This window comes from Petromyzon marinus, chromosome 85, assembly GCF_048934315.1.
Source record: "Petromyzon marinus isolate PM22_M1 ecotype Great Lakes invasive population chromosome 85, UKy_Petmar_22M1.pri1.0, whole genome shotgun sequence".
Taxonomy (NCBI): domain Eukaryota; kingdom Metazoa; phylum Chordata; class Hyperoartia; order Petromyzontiformes; family Petromyzontidae; genus Petromyzon; species Petromyzon marinus.
The window spans coordinates 5935658-5962013 of NC_133750.1; the positions used below are offsets into that span (position 1 = coordinate 5935658).

A 26356-nucleotide genomic window follows, 5' to 3' on the forward strand; every position below is an offset into this window, starting at 1 on the left:
GCTCTGAACCTTTTCCTACACCACATCAATTCCAGACATCCCGCCATCAAATTCACCATGGAAGTGGAGAAAGATGGCAAGCTATCATTCTTAGATGTTCTGTTTGAGAGGAGACCTGATGGCTCATTGGGGCATTGTCTACAGGAAACCCACCCACACAGATTCCTACTTGAAGCCTGATTCCCACCACCACCCAGCCCAAAATAATTCTCTCATCAAAACTTTATACCATAGGGCTCATTGCATTTCGGACCAACACCACCTGACCAGTGAATTAAAACATGTACACCTGGCCCTCAAAAGGAATGGTTACTCTGACCGTACCATCTGCCAAGCTATTTCTCCCTCCATACAGAAACAACCACTTGATACTCCGGTCAAAACCATCACACTACCATATATAGCAGGCGTTACTAAAAAGATTTCCAAAATTCTAAACAAACACAAGATCCAGGTCCCCGTTCAATACAGTACACAAAATTCATGATCTGATCCCATCCGTGAAGGATGTCATTCCTGACTTACAGTACCCCGGGGTTTACAAATTGAGTTGTACCTGCAGTGATTGCTATATCGGGGAGACAAAGTGACATGTCTCTGACCGAATTCGCGAGCACAAATCAGATTTGAAACACGGCAAAACGAATTCTTCTGCCGTGGCTGATCATCACTGTTACAACGCTGTGGGTGATCACGATATAATTTGAGCGTGGTTGTGTTTCGCTAAATTATCCTGTTTGATTTGTACTAGGTGCCTCGGTGAATGTATATGCTCTGACTTTAACATAGCTATTTCTGTGACCAGTTACAAGCTAATCACTCAGCTATTCAATGCTAAATTCTATGCTAATTCCTTTGTCAAGGGGTGCCTCTGCGGATGTGTATACTTTAACTTAGCTATTTCAATGCTAAATTCTATGCTAATTCCTTTGTCAAGGGGTGCCTTTGCAGATGTGTATGCTTTAACATAGCCATTTCTGTGACCAGTCACAAGCTAATCACTCAGCCATTTCAATGCTAAATTCTATGCTAATTCCTTTGTCAAGGCGCTTTGTTTCTTCTCACACAGCTTAAAGGTCGTGATCTGAGCGTGGCTTTTTTCACTCCAGCGCTGTCCTCCAGACAGTCTCGTCCCTTCACCTGATGAAGGCCGCTTGTGTTGTGGCCGAAACGTCGTGATTTTTGTTATTTTATTTTTTACCTACGTGACTTTACCCAATAGAACCAAAGAGTATCTCTCTGTCCGTCTGTCTCTGTTCGCCTGTCTCTCTCTGCCTGTCTCTCTGTCTTTGTCGTCTCTCTCTCTGTGTTCCTCTTGTCTGTGTCTGTCCGCCTGTCTTGTCTGTGTGTGTCTATCAGCGTCTGTCCCACCGTAGTCAACGACTGTCAGTAGCAGCACGCGCCCGTTCAGCTCCCACGGCTACACGCCACTCAAACTTGCTCCCAACACAAAGACAAAGATCCCCCGTATAGCCTGCACAGAACGTCATGGCAAGTGCTGTTAGTGAGCACCTAACATAAAGACGAAGATGCCCTGTATAGCCTTAACAGACTGTAAGGCAAGTGGTGTTAGCGAGCACCTATTAAGGGTGGGACGGCACACGAGGGGGTGGGTGGCCAACACCACGCCCGGCCGCCTTTGTCTCCCTAGTGGCGATGTTTACACACCGCACCGGGTACTCGTTTGAGGCCGAGTCGACGTAGGGGAGGCTCAGGACCGGTTCAGAAAATCGTCACTGGCGGTGTTGGCCACGAGCGGGAATGGAACTCGGCTGGTCGGGTGCGGAGCGCAGCGCTTACCACGTCACTGCCGCTCCCCTTCTGTCAACAAACTTGAACTCTGACCCCGCTCTCTGACGTCACCGCTCAGCGTGACCTCAACGGCGTCGAACGCTAGGGGACAGGTGTGCCTCGCTAGTGACGTCATGTCACCCACAACCGACAGCGGCGCTCTTGAGCGTGACGTCACCTCCGCTCGGCCGCTGCCGATAACTGTTCCAGTGCCAATCCTTATTTGGGCAAAGCCACGCCCGGTGACTGGCGGCTCATTAACATAATGTGTTCGTGAAAGACGTCGCGAGTTTTTTGCGACGGGATCGGCACCCACTCCCCACCCCTCCACGTATTGGCCGAGCTCATTAGCATAATTTATTTAATTTTAGATCCTCTCTTTGTGGGAGGGGAGTGTATTGTACCACGCAAGTGACGTCATGTCACCTGCTATCGCGTGACGTCGCGAGGTAACAGGAAGCTGCCGCTCTGCGCGTGCACTGAAATCCGAGGTGAGAAATTCTCATAGTGGTGGTGGTTGTGGTGGTGGTGGTGGTTGTGGTGGTGGTTGTGGTGGTGGTGGTTGTGGTTGTGGTGGTGGTTGTGGTGGTGGTGGTGGTTGTGGTGGTTGTGGTGGTGGTTGTGGTTGTGGTGGTGGTTGTGGTGGTGGTGGTTGTGGTGGTGGTGGTGGTGGTTGTGGTGGTGGTTGTGGTTGTGGTGGTGGTGGTTGTGGTGGTGGTGGTGGTTGTGGTGGTGGTGGTGGTTGTGGTGGTGGTGGTGGTGGTTGTGGTGGTGGTGGTGGTTGTGGTGGTGGTTGTGGTGGTGGTGGTTGTGGTGGTGGGTGTGGTTGTGGTGGTGGTGGTTGTGGTGGTGGTGGTGGTTGTGGTGGTGGGTGTGGTTGTGGTTGTGGTGGTGGTTGTGGTGGTGGTGGTGGTTGTGGTGGTGGTTGTGGTGGTGGTTGTGGTGGTGGTGGTGGTTGTGGTGGTGGTGGTTGTGGTGGTGGTGGTTGTTGTTTACCGAGGTAGAGCCTCGCTCTCTCTCGTAGGGATGTCAACTGAGTAGCAGCGAGCATGGAAGCGATGTCCAGGTTGGAATTTTACAACGCGGGGCCTTGCCTCCTGCCCTCGCCTGATCGCGTTTGCTTCAATTCTCTTGCTAAATTTAGCAATAGTAATAGGTGTTTACCCTTTTAACTGGCACAAAAACTGACACCTTTATACAAGGGGATCATGTTTGCAATAACCATAACACAAGCAGTCAAAAACGCAAACAAAAAGAGACAACTCTGATAATGACTTGATTCGAAGCTTTCGTGACCGCAGGAATTACTCTCTAAGAAAAGCCGTCTCTGGTGTGGACCAATCAAATTCAAGGACAGTGCCAATATTATTATTAGAGTTGTCTCTTTTTGTTTGCATTTTGACTGCTTGTGTTGTGGTTATTGCAAACATGATCCCCTTGTATAAAGGTGTCAGTTTTTTGTGCCAGATAAAAGGGTAAAAACCTATTCCTATATCTTGCTACTGGCAAAGGAGGTCTCATAATGTAAATGCTCACCCCGAGCCCTCAATACTCTGATAGTGCGCTGTTTATGAGTTGTATGCCTTTTGGCCTCTTCTGGTCCAACACCAGTGGAGACTGGGCTCTAAGAAAAGCCATCTTGGGTGTGGACCAATCAAATTCAAGGACAGTGCATATTATTATCAGAGTTGTCTTTTTTGTTTGCATTTTGACTGCTTGTGTTGTGGTTATTGCAAACATGATGCCTTGAATAAAGGTGTCAGTTTTTGTGCCAGTTAAAAGGGTAAAACCTATTTCTATATCTTGTTTCTGGCAAAGGAGGTCTCATAATGTAAATGCTCACCCCGAGCCCTCAGTACTCTGATAGTGCGCTGTTTTTGAGTTGAACGCCTTTTGGCGTTTTCTGGTCCAACACCAGTGGAGACTAGGCTCTAAGAAAAGCTGTCTCGGGTGTGGACCAATCAATTTCAAGGACAGTGCTGTTGTCTATGTAGGTTATGAAAAATTGATGAAAATAATGAAAATTAATTGGAATTTGGAAATTGCATAATTTATATGAAATTACATAATTTAGTGTAATTATGCGCATAAATTACGCTAATTCGAGAGATAATCTGAATAATTATGCGAGTGGGTATGGTTATTATAATGCAGGTCGTTATGATAATCGGGCCTAGCCTCGGTGACGAAGGTTGGGTTATCAATTGGAACAATGCAATTAATCGTAAGCAGTTATGCAGGTGTTGTGAGCGTGAATGAGGGAGTCAACTCGGCTCCGTTGTTAAACTCCGTATTATCAATAAGGATACGATTATTCTCGCTTAAACGTTTATTGATCATGTGTGTAAGTGTGCTTATGATAGGTTCCCCAGAGTTCAGATCTCAATCGCAGAACAATTATTATGCAGAATCACGGAAAAAAATCACACACAATCTTACTGCTTTAATCAATTTATTTTCTAGCTAAACTTTAATTTTTGGATAATATGAGAACTCTCAATCTCGGAATTTCAACACAGCATTAACACGGTAACCATCACGATTGCGTTGTTTCACTTTGATAACGGCACCTGTGGTTAATTCCCGACACGTAATGCAATTAATCGGTTGTTGAGAGAGAGATTAAAACATGCATACTATTCTACCAAACCCTTAACTCTATCATATGCAAATTCGTATACTTGAATTGTTACACAACACAGCACTTGGTCATTGATCATACGCGACCCTTAATGCATATTCTTGTCACGTTATTAACCAGTAGGACGATTGATTATTATGCTACGCTGCTCATGTGAAAATACACTCAAACCATTATTATTCCTAAAGGCACAAATATGCGTTCATAGATTCGTCATGTTCGTTCATGGATATCAGCAAGATTATGCAATAAAAAAACGAACGACTCAAATACTCCCAAGTGACCGTATCCACGCAATGATTTCCTTTGAGATTCTTATCTTGGACCAATCTTTTAATTAATTGCGTCCGGATCCCTGACAGGGAAACCGGTTGCACACGCTATTCACCCCTCCGTGAGCGGCGCTCCGTTGAAGGTGCCAAGAATTAATCTGTATTGATGGATCAGTTGGTAACTTTTGCGATTAGAAATACAGCCCCAACAAAATATTAACGAGGAAAATTACGAACACTCTTATGAACGACGGATTGTTCACTCGGTCGTTGCGAGGCTCTCACAGTCACGGATGGTTTAATGACTTGAGGTTCTCGGATTTTGTTAATGACCCGTGTGTGTGTTGAGTGGTATGAATGATGAAAGAGTAGGCCAATGTTCAGAATCGATTCTTTGCGTCAAGCGGACGTCTGGTTTGTCGTGTAGTGGGGGGCAGTGTATCATACGTATCAGTTGATTCTCGTTTCGGTGGTTGGTTCGGACTCAGCTGACGTCGGTTGACGAGTTGACAGGTTGATACGTTAAATTTTGATTTAAAGCTTTCGTGACTGCAGTAATTCATATTCTTAGTTCTTTCGGTAAAGTCACGTTGAAGGGAAACAACAAAATAATAAAATATATATGAAACAATAAAAATTCTCACGACGTTTCGACCATAACACAAACGGTCGTCTTCAGGTGTGTTGGTTTGCATAAATTTATTTTTAAACGGTGCATTTATTTATTTATAAAAAAAACGTTAGCGCCACGTGCAGCGATTTGGCAGTTTATTTAGGACTAGTCCATCTATATTCTGAAAAGAGGAGGGGGGAGACGAATTTTTTTTGTATGCTGTCTGAAAGCCACTATAAGCGTGAACAATCAATTAAGACCTGAAATGGTTTATCAAATCTTTCCAATGATTGCTAAGATAGAATCCATCTTCTCGGTTGAAATTGTCTCTGTGCTTGTATATGTGGATAGCCTCATGAACGAATCTCTCATGGTAGCCAGATGGCTTACAAAGAACCTCTGTCTTGGAAAAGTCAATGGCATGTGAGCCTACTGAATTATAACAATGATCTGCCACGGCCGAGGTGTTGGTCCTACCGTGTTTAAGGTCTGCTTTGTGTTCACGAATGCGGTCCGAGACATGGCGTTTGGTTTCTCCAATGTAACTACTACCACAGAGGCAACTTAGTTTGTAGACACCAGGGTATTGTATGTCCGGAATCACATCTTTTCCAGACGGAACCAGATCACGGATTTTATGTAATGTGTTGAAACGGACCTGGATGTTGTGTTTATTCAAGATTTTGGAGATCCTTTTTGTGATCCCCGCAATGTAGGGTAAAGTGATGGTTTTGAAAGGCTCCTCACTCTGTCTACAGGAAAGCTACCCATACGGATGCTTATCTGAAACCGGATTCCCACCACCATCCATCACAGAAGAATTCTCTCATCAAGACTCTGTATCATAGAGCCCAATGCATATCCGACCAGGAACACATAGGCAGTGAACTCAAGCACGTACACCAAGCTCTTAAGGCTAATGGTTACTCCGACTATACAATCCGCAAAGCTATCACTCAAACCATGAAGAAGGACCCTCTTGAGGAGCCTTTCAAAACCATCAGCGAGCGCGATGCCGATTACACGCGTTGAATAAAAAGCAAGGGACAAGTCCTTACTTACTAACAACTCCTTAATAACAACTCCTTACTAACAACTCCTTACTTACTAACAATTCCTTACTAACAACTCCTCACTTACTAATAACTCCTATCATTCTCCTCACCGCCTTCCACTCAAGCCATCAACTCTCCTTACTACAGGTAAAGTGAAGTTCAATGATCATTTATTTCATTTATGCAATTTATTTATTGTGTTTCTTCGTTTTTTTGTATGATTTTATGCATGTAATTACTGTGAACTTCGTGTAAAAATGCTTTATAATGAGAGATTTATCGTGTCTGGAACCACTTAATGTCATTTACATTCATTCTTATGGGGAAATTAATTCGGTGTTTGAACAAATCGGTGTTCGAATGGCCTTCTGGAACGAATTAAGTTCGATCTCCGGGGTACCACTGTAGACATGTAAGTCATGTGTTATTCTAGATTTGAAGCTTTCGTGACTGCAAGGATCCATACTCTTTGGTTCTATTCGGTAAAGTCACGTAGGTAAAAATAAAATAACAAAAAATCACGACGTTTCGGCCACAACACAAGTGGCCTTCATCAGGTGAAGGGACTGGACTGTCCAGAGGATAGCGTTGGAGTGAAGACAGCAAGCCCAGGTCACGTCCTTTAAGCTGTGTGGGAGGAAACAAAAAAACGCCTTGACAAAGGAATTAGCATAACATGATGTACTGGACCGGCACGGTGGGGGGGGGGGGGTTTACATAATGTTGGTGTGAGGGGAAATAAGCTGCTGTGAAAGTTTGGGATACCACTACTTGTATAAAAATACTGTACCATTGAAAATTAGTTTAATGTTTGGTTTGATTTAGAACATCTTTCCAATGATTGCTTAATTTGAAACCATCCTCTCAGTTGAAATTGTGTCTGTGTTTGTAAATCTGAATTGCCTCGTGGACAAATCTCTGATAAAAACCCGTGGGTTTGCAGAGAACCTTGGTATCGGATAAAACTATATCGTGATCACCCACAGCGTTGTAACAGTGATCAGCTACGGCAGAAGAATTCGTTCTGCCGTGTTTCAAATCTGATTTGTGCTCGCGAATTCGGTCAGAGACATGTGGTTTCGTCTCCCCGATATATCAGTCACCACAGGTGCAGCTCAATTTGCAAACTCCGGGGTACTGTAAGTCAGGAACGACATCCTTCACGGATGGGATCAGGTCACGGATTTTGTGTACTGTATTGAACCGGACCAGGATCTTGTGTTTGTGTTATTGTGTATATATTAATTCCTCTGTGCATCGATACTGACGTGTAGATGGTGTGGATATTCTTTTTTTCTCTCTGCAGCTGTCGCTTCGTCTGCAGAATTGGTCTGATGGAGCAAAGGCACTCGGCGCGGCTCGGTGCAAAAAGGCAACAATGCGACTGGTGTGGATACAGCACGGATCGTCCTGAACATTTTACACAGCACCAGAGAACTCACACACAAGAGAAACCCTCCAAGTGCAGTGTGTATAGGAAGACGTTTGCACAATCATCTGCTCTTGTAAAACACCAGACAACACACACGGGAGAGAAACCCTTCAAGTGCAGTGTGTGTGGGAAGGCGTTTGCACTTTCATCTATTCTTGTAGAACACCAGAGAACACACACGGCAGAGAAACCCTTCAAGTGCAGTGTGTGTGGGAAGGCATTTTCATATTCATCTGTTCTTGTGGCACACCAGAAAACACACACGGGAGAGAAACCCTTCAAGTGCAGTGTGTGTGGGAAGGCATTTGCACAGTCATCTACTCTTGAAAGACACCAGAGAACACACACGGGAGAGAAACCCTTTAGGTGCAGTGTGTGTGGGAAGGCATTTGCACGTTCATATGCTCTTGTAGCACATCAGAGAACACACACGGGAGAGAAACCCTTCAAGTGCAGTGTGTGTGGGAAGGCGTTTGCACGGTCACCACATCTTCAAAGACACCAGACAACACACACGGGAGAGAAACCCTTCATGTGCATTGTGTGTGGGAAGGCGTTTGCACAGTCATCTACTCTTGTTGCACACCAGAGAACACACACAGGAGAGAAACCCTTAAGGTGCAGTGTGTGTGGGAAGGCATTTGCACAGTCATCTACTCTTGAAAGACACCAGACAACACACACGGGAGAGAAACCCTTCAAGTGCAGTGTGTGTGGGAAGGCGTTTGCACAGTCACCACATCTTCAAAGACACCAGACAACACACACGGGAGAGAAACCCTTCAAGTGCAGTGTGTGTGGGATGGCGTTTGCACGGTCACTACATCTTCAAAGACACCAGAGAACACACAAACATCAGAAGATCCACAAGGAGTGGAGTCTGAAATCAGCTTGTGAAAGTCAAAGTGCCGCAATGAGCCCATCCCTCATCAAACAAGAAATGGAAGAAAATCCCAGCTTGGACACTTTTAAAGGTATCAAGGTGAAATATGAAGAGGTGAAGGTGAAATGTGAAGAAGTGATGGTGAAGAGCGAAGAAGTGAGGGTAAAATGTGAAGATGAAGATTCGACTCCAAAGTCGGACCTTCACATCGATGGAGGCAACGTGAAGCAGGAGGAGAATTCTGACTATGAGGCAGAGCGAGGCAACTCCCAGCAGTTTGTGGAAGTGGAGGTGTGGGTGGACTTCCTCCGAGACAATACAAAGTCAAATGGAGACCCGGTAGATGTGTAAGCTTGAGACGATGTCGCTCCAATAGATGCACCTTTGTCACAGGCCTTTAATGACAAGATTGTGAACTTGAACACTCAATTCCTAGGTTCAACCTGCAGGGTAAGAATGGCCAGTTCTTGTGGACCTGTGGGTTGGGTAGATCTCTAACCAGGAGCGAGAGCCAATAAGCTCCCAAGCATTCGCTATGTTATCATAATTGCATTTATATGGTGCTTGCTTAATCGCCTCGGCAATTCGGAGTTTTGTATCGTATCTCGTTTCAAACACTCGAAGAGCATCCCCAAGTAGCAGCTGCCCCTGTGTGGCACAAGGTGGTGGCCCTGCACCGGCCTGCATGTGGACAAGAGCCTGTCAGTAGGGGGCGATCATTGACGTGGCATCTCCGTTGTGCAGTTTCTGGATGTTTGGAATTACCCCAGTTTTGACCGTGACACCAACATGCAATGACCTGTGCGTTTTGAATGGCACAATAGTATGTTGTACATATGTAGTGGTGTTACAGGACAAACGCACATCGGTTAGAGCTAGCACCCTTGGCTTACCCGCAGGGGGCTGTGGGCTTTGGATCCCCCGCGCCCCTCCCAACGGGTGGGGGCTGCGGGGTGTGCCGTGATCCCTCAGAACCCCGCCCCTCGGTGGGGAATTGGTATAAAAGATGGGGAGCCAGAGAGATGGGGGCAGTGTTCGCGAGCCCAAGTCCGAAGACCCAGTTGAAGAATGAAGACCGGCTAGATAGACACTGGAACTCCTCTGACCCGCTGTCCTTCTCAGGGCCGGGCAGCGCAAGCCAGCGGTGTGACCCCAGAGCCTCAGAGTCGATGTCCTTCTAAGGGCCGGGTCTGTGTGGCTGGTGGTCGGGACCTGAGCCTTGGCTGGGCCAGGTCAGGTAGCTTCCCTTAGAGCCCTTAGCGGAGGAACTGGTGGATAGGCAGATAGCCTGGGGTATATTCCAGAATAGTACGGGTGAAGGGGCCGTTACCCCTTCAAGTATTGTATACGTTGCCCTGTGCTAAGTTACAATAAAGTGTTGCCTCCACTTCGCCGTCTCTGTCGAGTGAGAACCCACTACACATACACTGTTAATCGGACGGTGCGTATTATTTTAAATAACTTGTTAATGCGATGTAACCTGATGCAGTATATTTCAGTGCAGTAATTAAATTTGGTTAATTGACTGTCTGATTGTGTGCGTACATGTAACATTTTGTCTATAAGGGTCAAACATTTAATACGTGATGTTAGGATAAAGTGTGTGTTTTGGAAGTAAGCTGTACAGATAACTCAGGTGAGACCCGTTGTGCTTGTGATACAGGTCAAAGAATATTTTTTGTGTTTGCAGGAAGCATCTGCCTCTGCAGCAACTCATTGTCTTTGAAACAGGGAGCACACTCGGAGCATTCATCAATTACAAGGCATACCACTTAAAAGATACACGTAGAGGAGATACATTCTCTACAACACGGATTATAATTTTGTATTAGGTGTTGACGTAGATTTTGTCTAACTTGAACTAGAAATGGTCCTTGCCGATTAACGTCTGGATGTTGACAACCAAGGGTTGAAGCAAGCCGGACCGCCTGCGGAGCCCCTCACAACCATTTACGGCCTTGGGCCAGGAAAGTCACCAAAAAAGTTGCACACGAACGACGCATTCACTCAAGCACCCGGTGCTCAGTTTTGAAGTTTTAAAATGAAAAACTTAAAATTGTATTAATTTTAGAATTAATTAAAAGCTTGCATAATTTTACATCTGGAAGACTTAATTGAAAACGACATTTCATGTGAATTTTCTCTCGTCGTGAAGAAGATGGCCTTGCCGGGGATTCGGTTCGATGCGGTCTTTCACCTGGTTGGGATCTCGGGATCGAGATGAGGCGACACAGAGCTGGCCGTGCCAGAAGTCCGCCGTCTGCAGATCGATTCCAACGTGATCGAGCGTCTGTCCCTGCGCCTCCGTCGTTCATGCAGGGGGCTAGTAGGTTTGCAGCGCCCCCTGCATGAAAACGACAAAGTGCAGCGTTCATCACAGTTAAATTAGTGCGTTTTATATACATGTCATTCTTCGTCTGCCTGTTTGTTCACGCGCTTGCGAGAGATTTGTCTCTCTAACGGCGGGGTTTAAGTAAAAAAAATTGCCAGGTACCACACCGTAAGCCCCGCGGTTGGCAAGCACTTCCTTTTTCACCTCCGTCACCTGTAAATTAGTTTAATTGGCGATTTTGTGCGACATTTCGTTATTTATTTAGTTTTGCTGCCCGCCGCGGGATAAAGAGGGCAATTGTGCCCCTACCAACGCACACACGGTCGCTAAAAATTTCATTCGCGTTAAAAATGCTTAAAAATACAACGCTGAGGTTCATTCTTCACAGTCTTATGTCCCCCCCCACCCCAATGCGTGCAGTTACTGGGTTAAAGTCCGTAGATAATATTAGAGCGCTTAAGATATCATTGCACCACGGGTGGAGAGAGTGGCCCAGCCCCCAGCCTGGCAATGTGTCACCTCCTCCGGCTGGGCAATCTTGGCGAGGCCGCAGGCTCTGCACGGGACTAGGCCTCACCACGGCAATGTAAGGTTCAGTTTTATTCAATCTTTCGCGAAGAACTCAGGTTTATTGTTTACTATTATGAAACAAATAAGCTGGCAAATATTACAATAATAATGCTTGTGTGCAGAAAATTTATATTTCATTATTTGGTTGCTAAATATTTTCTTTTTTAGCTGTGTTTTTATGACGCTGCGACGGTGTACTGCCAGTCTGTGCTGTTGCCTGCTGCATGCTCATTAATTAACGTCAGTGCACTGGCACTCTATTATCTACACTGATAATTTGGCTTTTGGGCATTGAGTGTATGCCAGTCTATAATCTGTTGCCTGCTTTTTTACCTCAGTGTACTGGCAGCCTTTCATGTCGACTGTCTCCTGCTTTTTCAGCTGCTGACCGTATAGCCAGCTTTTTATGTCGACTGTAGCAATGCTTATGTCATTGAGTCGGTGTACTGGCAGTCTATAATCTAGACTGTAGCCTGCTTCTCAACTCACCTGTGCGTACTGCTGCTCTTTAATGTACACTTATTTCAGATTATTTCTTCAATGCATTTCTATTTCTATTGCGCACGTCACGCTATTTACTGATACGTAGTTCTGCGATGCTGATTAATATGTTATACTGCTAAATACGTTGCACTTTCTTAGTTACAGCCCATTGCATTTAATCTATCATTTTGTTACATTCGTGGAACATCACCCATTAAAGATTTGCCGTACCACACCTATACTTTCCACCAAAGCGGGGAGCACGCTGGGAGGTTCAATGCCCCAAATATTGTTGACCTTGCTTTCTTACGGTGGGTGAGGAACATTGTGAGAGAGACATTGTTCTTCCATACCAAGAAAACCATCGCACGATATCCTGACACTAACAGAGCATACGATGCCTTACAATAACACATTTTCCTGTCGCAAGACCAAGATGGGTACCACGTCAAGATTCCTCCAATTACAAAGCTGCAGGACAAAGACATCCTCACAAAACTGTCTCCTCTAAAAAAACTTCTATTCCTTCGTGATTATGACAGAGGAGGAACCACATTATGGTGCGCCAACCTCTTTCACCAGTATGTTGTCGATGAGTATGCCAACATTGAGAGTGAGCGCCTTCTTTACATTCACCTGAATCAAAACCACCTGTGTGTGAACAGTATGCTCATCTCTGGGACGCCATCAATGCCGAAGGAGATGCAAACGGTAACAATGTGGGCTGATTAGTTATTGTGCCTTCATCCTTCACAGCTCCACCAAGATACATGCATGAGAAGACTCAGGATGCCATGATGTACATCAGCCAATATGCCACTCTCCATCTCTTCATCACCTTCACTTGCAATCCCAAATGAAAGGAGATCCAAGTTTACCTTTATCCATTCCAAAAGTCACCAGACAGACATGACATCTTAGCGAGGGTCTTAAAACTCAAAGTTTATGACCTCATAATGCTTATTACGACCAACTTAGGCGGCGTCTTTGGATAGACAAGCAGTAACTTGCACACCATTGGGTGGCACGAACGTCGTCTTCCTCATGCTCACATTTCGCTATGGATAGGAAACAATTCATGCAAGTTACATTGACACATTTATCAGTGCTGAGCTACCTCACCCCCATCAAGACCCTGCCCTTTTTCTACGTGGTCTGCAACCAAATGGTCCATGGACCATGTACCCAGTTCCATCCAAATACGCCATGTATGCAAGACCACAGGTGTACCAAGAGGTATCCACGGAACTACTTGCAAGACACTCAGTCGGCCCGTGATGGCTATCCTCTATATCGTCGCAGAAATACTGAGCATGGTGGATTTCAAACACCGCTCAGACCTGCCACTAACTCGCTAATTAAGGTTCACAACCGGTGGATCGTTCCCTACTGCCCTGTGCAAGATCTTCCAGGCCCACTTTAATGTGAAATTCTGCTATTCTAAAAAAAGCCATCAAATATGTTTGCCAATACATCAACAAAGGCTCTGACATGGCTGTCTTTGCCTTACAAAACAGAGGTGCAAAGTGTGCCAGAACTCAAACTTTTCTTCCAAGGAACATACATCGGCAACACTGAGGCCATTTGCATAATTCTTGGCTTCCCCATCCATGACCGTTCCCCCACAGTCGTCCATTTGGCAATTCACCTCCAAAATGGCCAACGCATTTACGTCACCAAAGGAAATGCCCAACCACAGGCCCTGGCTCCACAAGATACCACCCTTGTGGCGTTCTTGGTTTCGTACCCAAGTGACCCATTTGCTGCCAACCTGCTCTACCATTAAGTTCCCTCCCACTATACATGGACTGCTAAATAAAAAAATGGAAGCGACGTGCTGCTGACGGTGAATCGGATGCCTTAGGACGAGTCTACACAGCTCATCCCAACAATCGGCAGTGCTACTTTCTCCCAATGCTTCTCCATGTTGCCAAAGGGCACAAATCTTTCCAAGACCTATAAACAGTGGAGCGAGTTGCCTGCCAAACATACAGGGAAGCTTGCAACCTTCGTGCAATTCTTGCTCATGATCACCATCTTCATGAAGCTATGACACAAGCTTCTGTTGGTCAGTCCCCCTTCCAACTGACATTGCTCTTCTGCACGAATATTCAAGTTTGCAGCCCATCTAACCCCATGTGACTCTGGCAAAAATACAGAGGGCATGAATGAGGATATCCTCCACGGAGCTCAAAGACAAAACACAAACCTGGACGTCAACTTTTCTGATGTCATCTTCAAACAGGCCCTCATCCTCCTTCACGACAAACTGCACTCCATTGCTGGAAAATACTTCACGTCTATGGGACTACCAACAACCTACAGGGACAACCTGCATGCCCTTGCTCAAGAGATCCTCAGTTTAACACGTAGGCTTTCGCGACCAATATTATTCATAATAAAGGTTTTTGGGTTAGATCGCGTTATTTATAAATGTCGTAATCCTCCACCACCCGACACGGCCAATCAGCAAAAAAAGTGTCACGTTGACAAAAGACAAATAATTCACTACTTTAGCCCACCGGTGTGTTGAAGAGTGAATCCACAACATTTACAGTTTGAGTACGACGTTTCGCTGGTAATTACATCCAACATTATCGGGCAATTCGCCAGAATGGTAAAGCCCTCGCTTGCTCCCGGTTTTAAATAGAGCAGCAGGGTGACGTCATCATTTAACTCGTATCAGGTGCAGTGATTTGAGGCGGAGGGGGGGTATTGTAATTATATAATCGATTAGTAATCAATGGTTATGATTAGTAATGAGTTGTAGATTAGTAATTAGTTGTAATGTGTGTTAGTGATTATATGCTATGTTAGTAATCCGTTAATTAGTATGTGTTTCTCCTATAAGGAATTGTAATGTGTATTATTTAATAATACGCTTCCAGGCCACACTAAGCCTGGTAAGTTTTGATGTGATTTCTCTATTCACTAAGGTTCCAGTGAATGAATCGCTTAAATTACTTGATACACTAGTAAAGAATACCGGTTTACCAAAAGATATTCCGAAACTTGCTGACCATTGTTTAAATAACACTTACTTCTTATGGAGAGGGGATTTCTTTAAACAAAAGGAAGGAGCAGCAATGGGCTCTCCTTTATCCCCTGCTATAGCAAATTTGTACATGGAAAACTTTGAAATAAGAGCACTTGCCTCGAGCACATTAAAACCATCCTTTTGGTTTAGATATGTGGATGACACTTTGGTTGTCTGGCCACATGGTAAAGATGCACTTAATGATTTTCTAAATCATCTCAATGCACAAAACCCGGCCATCCAGTTCACCATGGAAATGGAGGTGAATAACACAATCCCATTCCTAGATATTTTGCTTGGACATGGCCTAAACGGTAAAATTACACAGCGTTTACAGAAAGCAAACGCACACTGATGCCTATCTGAATGCAAATTCACATCATCATCCAGCTCAAAAATCCTCTCTTATCAAGACGCTCATACATCGGGCTAAAACAGTGTCAGATGGTGAGAGTCTAGTGAGAGAGATTAAACACGTTAAAGACGTACTACGACAGAATGGCTACAATAATGCTCAAATTAACAGCACTGAATGCCAAATCACGATCGCAAAGCAATACTGCTGAAAGCGATCAGATTGTTAAAACAATAAAAATTCCATATATCTCAGGAGTAACTGACAAATTAGCCCGTGTTTTGCAAAAGCAAAACATTACAGTAAGATTTGGTACAGTACACAAAATTCAAAAACTAGTATCTTGCACTAAAGACGCATTACCTAAACTATCAACAGAAGGTGTATATCGGATTAATTGTTTATGTGGCAGATGCTATATTGGACAGACGGGACGTAACATCAGCGAAGACTAAAAGAACATCAGAGAAATATTAAATTATCTCAAACACAACTGTCGGCAGTGGCAGAACATGCTTGTAAACAAGGACACTCAATTGATTTTGATGTTGCAGTGTTGTGTAAAACTAATTACAACTGGCAAAGACTAATTATAGAATCCATTTAAATTGAGAGGAATAAAAATAACTTTAATCGCTCTGACAGCTACAGGCTTAGTGCGGCCTGGAAGCGTATTATTAAATAATACACATTACAATTCCTTATAGGGTTAACACATACTAATTAACGGATTACTAACAAAGCATATAATCACTAACACACATTACAACTAATTACTAATCTACAACTCATTACTAATAACCATTGACTGATTACTAATCGATTATATGATTACAATACCCCCCCTCCGCCTCAAATCACTGCACCTGATATGAGTTAAATGATGACGTCACCCTGCTGCTCTTTAAAACCGGGAGCAAGCGAGGGCTTTACCATTCTGGCGAATTGCCCAATGATGCTGGATGTAATTACCAGCGAAACGTCGTACTCAAACTGTAAATGTGGATTCACTCTTCAACACACCGGTGGGCTAAAGTAGTGAATTATTTGTCTTTTGTCAACGTGACACTTTTTTGCTGATTGGCCGTGTCGGGTGGTGGAGGGTTACGACACATTTAGAAATAACGCGATCTAATCCAAAAACCTTTATTATGAATCAAGACATCCTACGTTAACTATGCTATTATGCTTTACAGATTCTTAAAATTTTTTATGGAAAATTACCCAAAGCTGATGGATGCACAAATAGAAGCCTACACGGAAATCTTGGAAGACATTGAGACTACAAATCGAGTCATTTTTTTTCCTTGAGGCACCTGCCAGGACTGGGAAGACCTTTGTTTTCAAACTGCTCCTCGCTAAGGCTCGCAAGAGAGAGAAAATTGCTCTAGCTGTGGCATCATCGGGGATTGCTGTGTAAGTCGATGTGTGTGTACGTCCAAGTGTGCATGTCAGTCCATGTGTGTGTGTCAGTCGCTGTATGTGTTAGTCCATGTGTGTGTGTCAGTCGCTGTGTGTCAGTTGATGTGTGTACGTCGATGTGTATGTATGTTAGTCCATGTGTGTTAGTCCATATTTGTGTAAGTCAATGTGTTTGTGTGAGTCTGTGTAACTGCATGTGTGTGTATCTAAAGTCCATGTCTGTGCGAGTCCATATGTGTGTGCAGGCCAATGTGCGCGAGTCTATGTGTAGAGGAGTAATATGGGGATGTGACGTCATGCTGGCTGTCCAGCGCGATGACATCATGGGTTGTGACGTCGCGCGCGCTGGGCGAGGCGACGACGTCACGTCTCCTCTAGGTACTTAAGGGGGTCACTGTGGGCGCCCGGGATAGAGAGCGGTTGAAGAGCCAGCCAGGGGTAGAGCTCAGGGAGTCTGGAGTTGTTGGCTGAACCCCCGATCCGACTCGAGGGAGGGAGCCCTGGAGCTAGCCGAGCTAGGAACAGACAGAGTGAAGGTTCGTGTGAAGGACCTCGTGAAGGACCCCTACCCCTGCGGAAGTTATCCGAAGCCCTTAACTGAAGACCTACCTCGGCGCCGTCATTTGCACCTCAACATATGTGTGAGTCCATGTGTGTGTAAGTCGATGTGTATGTGCGAGTCCATGTGTGTGTAAGTCGATGTGTATGTGCGAGTCCATGTGTGTGTAAGTCGATGTGTATGTGCGAGTCCATGTGTGTGTAAGTCGATGTGTATGCGTGGGTCCATGTGTGTGTAAGTCGATGTGTATGTGTGTGTAAGTCGATGTGTATGTGTGAGTCCATGTGTGTGTAAGTCGATGTGTATGTGTGAGTCCATGTATGTGTGAGTCCATGTGTGTGTAAGTCCATGTGTGTGTAAGTCGATGTGTATGTGTGAGTCCATGTGTGTGTAAGTCGATGTGTATGTGTGAGTCCATGTGTGTGTAAGTCCACACACACATGTCCGGCAAAACAACCCCCTACCTCCTCGCGGTGCCGGAAGGGCAACTCTGTCGTGGACAGTGCTGTGGGGGGAGATTCAATTTTGATTGGCTCCTCCCATCATGGCATATGTGTCCATCACAGGGGCTAAACGGGGGCTCTGGACGGGTGCAAGGGGCTGGTAACCCCTCCACCTTCAATTAATTACCACGAAACCACGAGTTAAACTGAAATATGTAACAAATAAGCTTGTGCCGGAGGCCCCGGGGGGCCAGGCGTCTATGACGTCTCCTGGCCAAACCCCAATTGGCGGAGCCAGGAGATTGAATACCTACCCTCGGGGCTACTCCAGAAACAACGAAAAGCCACTACGGGTGGCCACGTGGAATGTTCGAACGCTCACTGCAGAGGAGAGGCTGCCACTCCTCTGTCGGGAGCTGGACCGGTACCGCCTGGATCTATGCGGCATTCAGGAGGTCCGGTGGACCGGCTCTGGCTCCTGCCACCATGAGGGGTGGACAGTCCTCTACTCGGGGCAGCAGACTGCCAAACAACAGGGTGTGGGTCTTCTTTTGAACAAAAGAATGAAGGGGGCGTGGGAGAGTGGCGGTGAGGTGTGGGAAGCTGTAAGCCCCAGGCTACTTTGGGCTTGCCTTCCCATCAACCGGAGGCGAGGAATGGTGGTCGTGGTTACTTATGCCCCCACCGAAGATGAACATCCGTGGAGGGATGCAGGCAAAGCCGATGAGTCAGATGCCTTCTATGACCTCCTGTCACAGGTGCTGGCTAAAGTGGCCCCTCGGGATAGAGTCATCATGTTGGGTGACTTCAATGCCCGAGTAGGTCATGATACTGGCACCTGGTCTGGAGTGATTGGAGGGCATGGGCCAGATCAGCTCAATAACAACGGTAGGAGGCTGCTAGATTTTTGTGCAGCCCATGGGCTTGTAATTACCAACACGCTGTTCCGGCATCGGCGCATCCACACAAAATCATGGATGCATTCCGGGTCCAAGCAAGAACATCTGCTGGACTACATAGTGACGGACCAGCGGATGCAAGCCCATGTCCTTGACACCAGGACCTACCGTGGAGCTGATCTGCCCTCTGACCATCGACTAGTCATCTGTAAGATGCGCCTGCCATTCTTCCACTCCGGTGGTGGGTGTACAGCCAGGACCCCATTCCAACATAAAGTGGCCTGGTCTCAATTATCTGATGAAAGTTGCAAGCGAGAATTTCATCATCGCTTGCGGCTGGGATTGGCATCGTCCCCGACTCCTCCTGATGTCGAGGGTAAATGGGCGAGGTTTAGGACTGTGACTCATGCAGCTGCAATGGCTGCTTTGGGTACGCGGTCCAGACCTCCCCAGAGACCCTGGCTGACAGAGGAGGTGTTCAGGATGGTTGAGAAAAAGCGACAGGCCCACTGTCATCGGCTACAGAATCCCACGTCAGAGAATGAGGAGGCTTACCGCAGCATTCACTCGGAGGTTCGGAGAGCCATGAGGCGCTGCAAGGATGGGTGGTGGTCGCGGGTTGCTGAGGAGATGGAGTCTGCCTCAGTGGCCCGTGATCACAAATCTCTATTTAACTCCATCAAAAAAGTAACCTGCAGCGCCACACCTATTACCATCATTAGGGGAAAAAACGGTGATCCAATCTCCGACCCCCAGGAACAGGTTCGCAGATTTGCTGAGCATTTCTGTGAGGTCCTGGGGGAGGGAAAATCTCACAGCCAGGAAAACATCGTGGCACAAGGTGAGGATGACCCTGCTGAGGCTGCGGTGCCTCAAATATTGGAAGAAGTCACCCCCTGTGAGTGGCTGGCTGAGGTGCCATCTGCTGAGGAAGTATTGAAGGCGATCCGGAGTCTGAGACCAGGAAAGGCAGCGGGCAGAGATGATCTCCCAAGCGAAATGCTGAGGGAGGGTGGCGTTTGTGCACAGACTGCCCTATATGACATCATAACAACAGTCTGGACCAGTGGACGGGTTCCGCAGGATTGGAAGGATGACCTGGTGGTCCCCCTTTTTAAGAAGGGGGACCGCACAGACTGTAACAAGGGGCATCTCACTCCTCAGTGTGCCGGGAAAGGTTCTAGCAAGGATTATTCAGCATCGCCTTGCCAGGCACGCTGAGGAGAGGCTTGCGGAGCCCCAATGCGGTTTCAGGAAAGGGCGGTCCTGCACAGATGCCATATTTTCTGTCCGTCTGCTACAGCAGAGGTGTAGGGAATTCCAACAAGACCTACATCTCTGCTTTATTGACCTGGTCAAGGCCTATGATACCATCAGTAGGCCTGGGCTCTGGGTCGTTCTTCGTGCTTTTGGAGTACCTGACCCTCTGCTCACGATCATTAAGGACCTTCATGATGGTGAGCGGGCACGGGTAAAACTACATGGCTCCCACATTATTTAACATCTATTTTGACCACGTAGTTCGTGAAGCCTTCAATAGCCGTACCGGGGGAATCTCCATATGGTACAGATATAATGGGAGGCTAATCGATGCCCGGGTGCGGTCAAGGGATGGCTCCCTATTGCTCAACCACGTTATGTATGCTGATGACTTGGTAATAGCTGCTCAGTCAGAGGACGAGTTGGAGACGCTGCTGCTGAGACTGGAGCGTGCCACTAAGAGGTGGGGCCTTACCATCAGCCCCACCAAAACTAAGCACCTGCCTGGGTATTTTGTACCATCGGACACTCCACCCCCACAACTCCCAATCGGTGATGGGGCAGTTGTGGAGAGAGTGGAGAGTTTCCCATACCTGGGCAGTGTGCTTATGACTGGCTCCAGTTTAACAGCAGAGGTCTCACTCCGAATCAGTCGAGCGGCAATATCTTTTCATCGGTTGCGTAACGCTGTGTGGAAGCTACCTGGTCTGTCGCTCCGCACTAAGCTTCAGGTCTTCTCGGCCACGGTCATTCCCTCCCTTCTCTACGCTTGCGAAACGTGGACCCCCCTAATGGAACATCTTCACCAGTTAGAAACATTTAGGCTGGCCTGCCTACGATCCATCCTGGGTTTAACCAGACTGGATTGTGTGAGGAGCTCACAAATCCTTGAAAGATCTGGGCAGGGTCCCATCGGTGAGCTCCTCCGGCAGGCAAGGCTGCGATGGCTGGGTCATGTAGCCCGCATGCCCAGCCACCGCATGCCGAAGCAGCTTTTGTTTGGCCGGATTGAGGGGGCTAAGCGGGCGCGGCACGGGCTAAAGAAGAGATGGAGTGAAGTGGTACAGGAGGACGTGGAGCTGAGTGGACTTGCCGATGACTGGTACCAGCGGTGTCAAGATCGGCCTCTGTGGAGGAGGCTCGTGAAGGATGCTACTGGGCAGTTGGAGGCAGTCGCCCTCCAACAACAACGGAGGGTGGAGGAGCGACAGGTGGTGCATCAGCCAGTAATCTCAGTCAGTCGACCCGTGGCACCTGGGTCTGCCCAGTGACCTCCTGCCAGCGGGGTTCGACACTTCACGTGGCCTCACGGTGCACATAGCCTGGCACAAGCGTCGTGGTGACGTCACCACCACTTAGTGGCGAATGGCGGTTGTTGTTGTTGTAAGTCCATGTGTGTGTAAGTCGATGTGTATGTGTGAGTCCATGTGTATGTGTGAGTCCATGTGTGTGTAAGTCGATGTGTATGTGTGAGTCCATGTGTGTGTAAGTCGATGTGTATGTGTGAGTCTGTGTGTGTAAGTCGATGTGTATGTGTGAGTCCATATGTGTGTAAGTCGATGTGTATGTGTGAGTCCATGTGTGTGTGTAAGTCGATGTGTATGTGTGAGTCCATGTGTGTGTGTAAGTCGATGTGTATGTGTGAGTCCATGTGTGTGTGTGAGTCCATGTGTGTGTCTCTTAGTCGATATGTGAAAATCCATGTGTGCTTTGGTCCATGTGTGTGAGAGTCTACGTGTGTGTGTATGAGTCCATGTGTCTAAGTCCATGTGTGTGTGTCTTTTTCGCCCAGGCAACGCCGGGTACTTCCCGCTAGTACTCTTATAAAAGCGCGCAACTTCATCTATCTGTGACGAACGCAGCACTTTGTCGTTTTCATGCATGAACGACGGAGGCGCAGGGACAGACGTTCGATCACGTTGGAATCCATCTGCAGACGGCGGTCTTCTGGCATGGCCAGCTCTGTGTCGCCTTATCTCGATCCCGCGATCCCAACCAAGTGAAAGTCCGCATCGAACCGAACCCCCGGCAAGGCCATCTACTCCACGACGAGAGAAAATTAACACGAAATGTCGTTTTCATCTAAGTCTTCCAGATGTAAAACGATATAAGCTTTTAATGAAGAAATAAAATTATCTAATTAAAAAAAATATACAATTCAAAGTTGTTTAATTTTAAAACTGAGCACCGGGAGCTTGAGTGAATGCGTTGGTCGTGTGCAATTTTTTTGGTGACTTTCCTGGCCCAAGGCCGTAAATGTTTGTGAGGGGCTCCGCAGGCGGTCCGGCTTGCTTCAACCCTTGGTTGTCAACATCCAGACGTTAATCGGCATGGACCATTTCTCCTCCTAGTTCGCCAACATATAAGACGTCATGCAAAATTACAATGAGTGTTGTTGTGGAGAATGTATCTACTAGATGTGCTCTGCCTTGTAACCAAATACAAATCTGAACCAAAAATGCATTTCGAATGTGCTCTTAAAATTATCTCCTTGCTATGAAGCAGATCAGCAGACACGACATCTTTCATTTATCCATCTCTCCACGAAACAAAGGAATGTTTAACACAAACTATAACTAGCACAGCCTTCTGGGAGTGCATCATTGATTCAGTGCAAGCCACCTGTGGACCCTTATTGGTGCACAGCCTCTCAACAGCAGCTGGGCTTGCTTCAACCGATGGTTTCGAACATCCAGACGTTAATCAGCAAGGAGCATTTCTAGCCCTAGTTAGACAAAATCTACGTCAACACGTAATACAAAATTATAATCCGTGTTGTAGAGAATGTATCTCCTCTACGTGTAACTTTTAAGTGGTATGCCTTGTAATTGATGAATGATCCGAGTGTGCTCCCTGTTTCAAAGACAATGAGTTGCTGCAGAGGCAGATGCTTCCTGCAAACACAAAAATACCCTTTGACCTGTATCACAAGAACAATGAGTCTCACCTGAGTTATCTGTACAGGTTACTTCCAAAACACACTTTGTCCTAACATCACTTATTCAATGTTTGACCCTTATAGACAAATTGTTACATGTATGCACACAATCAGACAAGTATTCTAAATTATTGAGTAATTTTAACAACAGTATTACTGCACTGAAATATGCTGTATCAGGTTACATCGTATAAACAAGAAGCTATTTAAAAAAATACGCACCTTCTGCTTAAGAGTTTATGTACAACATACTATTGTGTCATTCAAAATGAGTAGGCCGTTGCATGCTGGCGTCTGCGTCAAAATTGATCAAATTCTAAACATTACCTACAAACTCCACAACTAAGATGCCACATCAAACATCGCCCCCTACTGACAGGCTCTTGTCCACATGCAGGCCGGTGCAGGGCCACCACCTTGTGCCACACAGGGGCAGCTGCTACTTGGGGATGCTCTTCACGTGTTTGAGACGAGCTACGATACAAAACTCCGAGTTGCCGAGGCGATTAAGCAAGCACCATATAAATGCAATTATTAGAACATAGTGAACGCTTGGGAGCTTATTGGCTCTCGCTCCTGGTTAGAGATCTACCCAACCCACAGGTCCACAAAGACTGGCCGCCCTTACCCTGCAGGTTGAACCCAGGAATTGAGTGTTCAACTTCACATTCTTGTCATTAAAGGCCTGTGACAAAGGTGCATCTATTGGAGCGACATCGTCTCTGGCTTACACATCTACCGGGTCTCCATTTGACTTTGTATCGTCTCGGAGGAAGTCCACCCACACCTCCACTTCCACAAACTGCTGGGAGTTGCCTCGCTCTGCCTCACAGTCAGAATTCTCCTCCTGCTTCACGTTGCCTCCATCGATGTGAAGGTCCGACTTTGGAGTTGAATCTTCACATTTTACCTTCACTTCTTCGCTCTTCACCATCACTTCTTCACATTTCACCTCTTCATATTTCACCTTGATACCTTTAAAAGTGTTCAAGCTGGGATTTTCTTCCGGTTCTTGTTTGATGAGGGATGGGCTCATTGCGGCACTTTGACTTTCACAAGCTGATTTCAGACTCCACTCCTGGTGGATCTTTTCATGCTTTTGAGTTCTCTGGTGTCTTTTAAGATGTGGTGACCGTGCAAACGCCTTTCCACACACACTGCAACTGAAGGGTTTCTCTCCTGTGTGTGTTCTCTGGTGAATTACAAGAGCAGATGACTGTACAAACGCCTTCCCACACACACTGCACTTGAAGGGTTTCTCTCCTGTGTGTGTTCTCTGGTGTCTTACAAGAGCAGATGAAAGTGCAAACGCCTTCCCACACACACTGCACTTGAAGGGTTTCTCTCCTGTGTGTGTTCTCTGGTGTTTTTTAAAAGCAGATGACCATGCAAATCCCTTCCCACACACACTGCACTTTAAGGGTTTCTCTCCTGTGTGAGTTCTCTGGTGCTGTGTAAAAATTCCAATGTGATCCGTGCTGTATGCACACCGGTCGCATTGATGCCTTGTGGTACTGAGCTGTGCCGAGTGCCTTTGCTCCATCAGACAAATTCTGCAGAGGAAGCGACAGAAGAAGCGACAACTGCAGACAGAAAAAAAGAATATCCACACCATCTACACGTCAGTATCGATGCACAGAGGAATGCATAAATACATAGTAACACGTGACTAACATGTCTATACTTAGATTTAAAGCTTTCGTGACTGCAGGGATTCATATTCTTGGTTGTTTCGGTAAAGTCACGTAGAAGGGAAACAATTGTTTCCCTTCTACGCGTCCAGAGTGAACACCGCCACGCGTCCAGAGTGAACACAGCCACGCGTCTAGAGTGAACACCGCCACACGTCTAGAGTGAATACCACCACGTGTCCAGAGTGAACACCACCACGCGTCCAGAGTGAACACCACCACGCGTCCAGAGTGAACACCGCCACGCGTCCAGAGTGAACACCGCCACGCGTCTAGAGTGAACACCGCCACGCGTCTAGAGTGAACACCGCCACGCGTCTAGAGTGAACACCACCACGCGTCTAGAGTGAAGACCGCCATGCGTCTAGAGTGAACACCGCCACACGTCTAGAGTGAATACCACCACGTGTCCAGAGTGAACACCACCACGCGTCCAGAGTGAACACCGCCACGCGTCCAGAGTGAACACCGCCACGCGTCTAGAGTGAACACCGCCACGCGTCTAGAGTGAACACCACCACGCGTCTAGAGTGAAGACCGCCATGCGTCTAGAGTGAACACCGCCACGCATCTAGAGTGAACACCGCCACGCGTCTAGAGTGAACACCACGCGTCTAGAGTGAACACCACCACGCTGTTGACAAGCCTCACCTCGTTGTTGTTGTGGGCAGGTCGCTTCTGAAAACAAGAGCGGTATAGCAGCTCAACGCGGGCTTGGCCTGGTAAAAAAAGTTAAATAAAAACTGTGTGAATATTTAAAATAAAACAAAGTTACAAAGTGGCCAGCCGTGTGAAGAGAAATTCAACTTTAAGCAAGAGAATTAAAGTGAATGCGATCAGGCGAGGGCAGGAGGCAAAGCCCCGCGTTGTAAAGTTCCAACCTGGACATCGCTTCCATGCTCGCTGGTACTCAGTTGACATCCCTACGAGAGAGAGAGAGCGAGGCTCTACCTCGGTAAACAACAACCACCACCGTTTTGTATTTACAAGAGGTGGTCCTTTTTTGAGGTGCCGTTTTGTATGTGTAAGATGTGCGTGTTTAAGCTGCCGCTCTCGCTCTGGCCCCTCCCCCCCTTCAACTTTATTTCCTATTTAAGCTTCTGTTCATCCCTCCGACCCCCCCAGCCCCTCTCTCTCTCTCTGCCTCCCTGTCCGTCTTTCCTCCCTCCTTACCTCTTGGTGGACTTGTATATGTATTTCTACTGACCGTGTACCTCGTATTTTTCATTCTATCTATGCTGGTGTGTGCTATCCAAAGATTGAACACGAAATTTAACACTCCTCTGAAATTCGTGGTCTGCCAGGAAGTGTCTTAACTGTGCTGTTGGCCTGACTGGATGTGCTTCACATGTTTTTTCAGGTTTGTTGAATTCTCGTCTCTCATCTTTTTGTTGTATTTACCTCCGTGATTTGTTCTTGACACCTGATGAAGATCGCTTGCGTTGTGATCGAAACGTCGTGATTGTTTTTTTTATATATAATTTTTCTTGTATTTGTACATACGTGACTTTACCGAAACAAACAAGAGTAATTTTATGCAGTCACGAAAGCTTTAATACTTTATTAACAACCACCACCACAACCACCACAACAACCACTACCACCACAACAACCACTACCACCACAACCACTACCACCACTACCACCACAACCACAACCAACAACAACCGCCATTCGCCA

The 26356-nt window shown here is 46.5% G+C and overlaps 2 protein-coding genes across 7 annotated transcripts in view; one reads left to right on the forward strand and one right to left on the reverse strand.

The window, feature by feature from the left end:
* Positions 1-26356, reverse strand: part of LOC142907920 (uncharacterized) — a 145547-nt gene that overhangs the window by 117251 nt on the left and 1940 nt on the right. For 2 of the 3 annotated variants that reach the window (XM_076057890.1, XM_076057889.1), the window contains exons 2-3: positions 25558-25599; positions 25328-25395 (exon numbers count right to left, since the gene is read on the reverse strand). In XM_076057890.1, coding sequence (XP_075914005.1) covers positions 25328-25395; positions 25558-25599 — 110 coding nt within the window. The remainder of the gene's footprint in view (positions 1-25327; positions 25396-25557; positions 25600-26356) is intronic. The other variant, XM_076057891.1, reaches the window with a different exon arrangement.
* On the forward strand, positions 2153-10785 carry LOC142907922 (uncharacterized). 4 transcript variants are annotated; one of them, XM_076057918.1, is made up of 3 exons: positions 2158-2282; positions 6076-6519; positions 7679-10785. In XM_076057918.1, the coding sequence occupies exon 3, from the start codon at positions 7707-7709 to the stop codon at positions 9036-9038; it is 1332 nt and encodes a 443-aa protein (XP_075914033.1). In that variant the 5' UTR covers positions 2158-2282; positions 6076-6519; positions 7679-7706; the 3' UTR covers positions 9039-10785. The 4 variants fall into 4 exon arrangements, with proteins under 4 accessions (XP_075914031.1, XP_075914033.1, XP_075914034.1 ...); XM_076057919.1 differs by having other exon boundaries at positions 6498-6519; XM_076057916.1 differs by lacking the exon at positions 6076-6519 and having other exon boundaries at positions 2153-2282.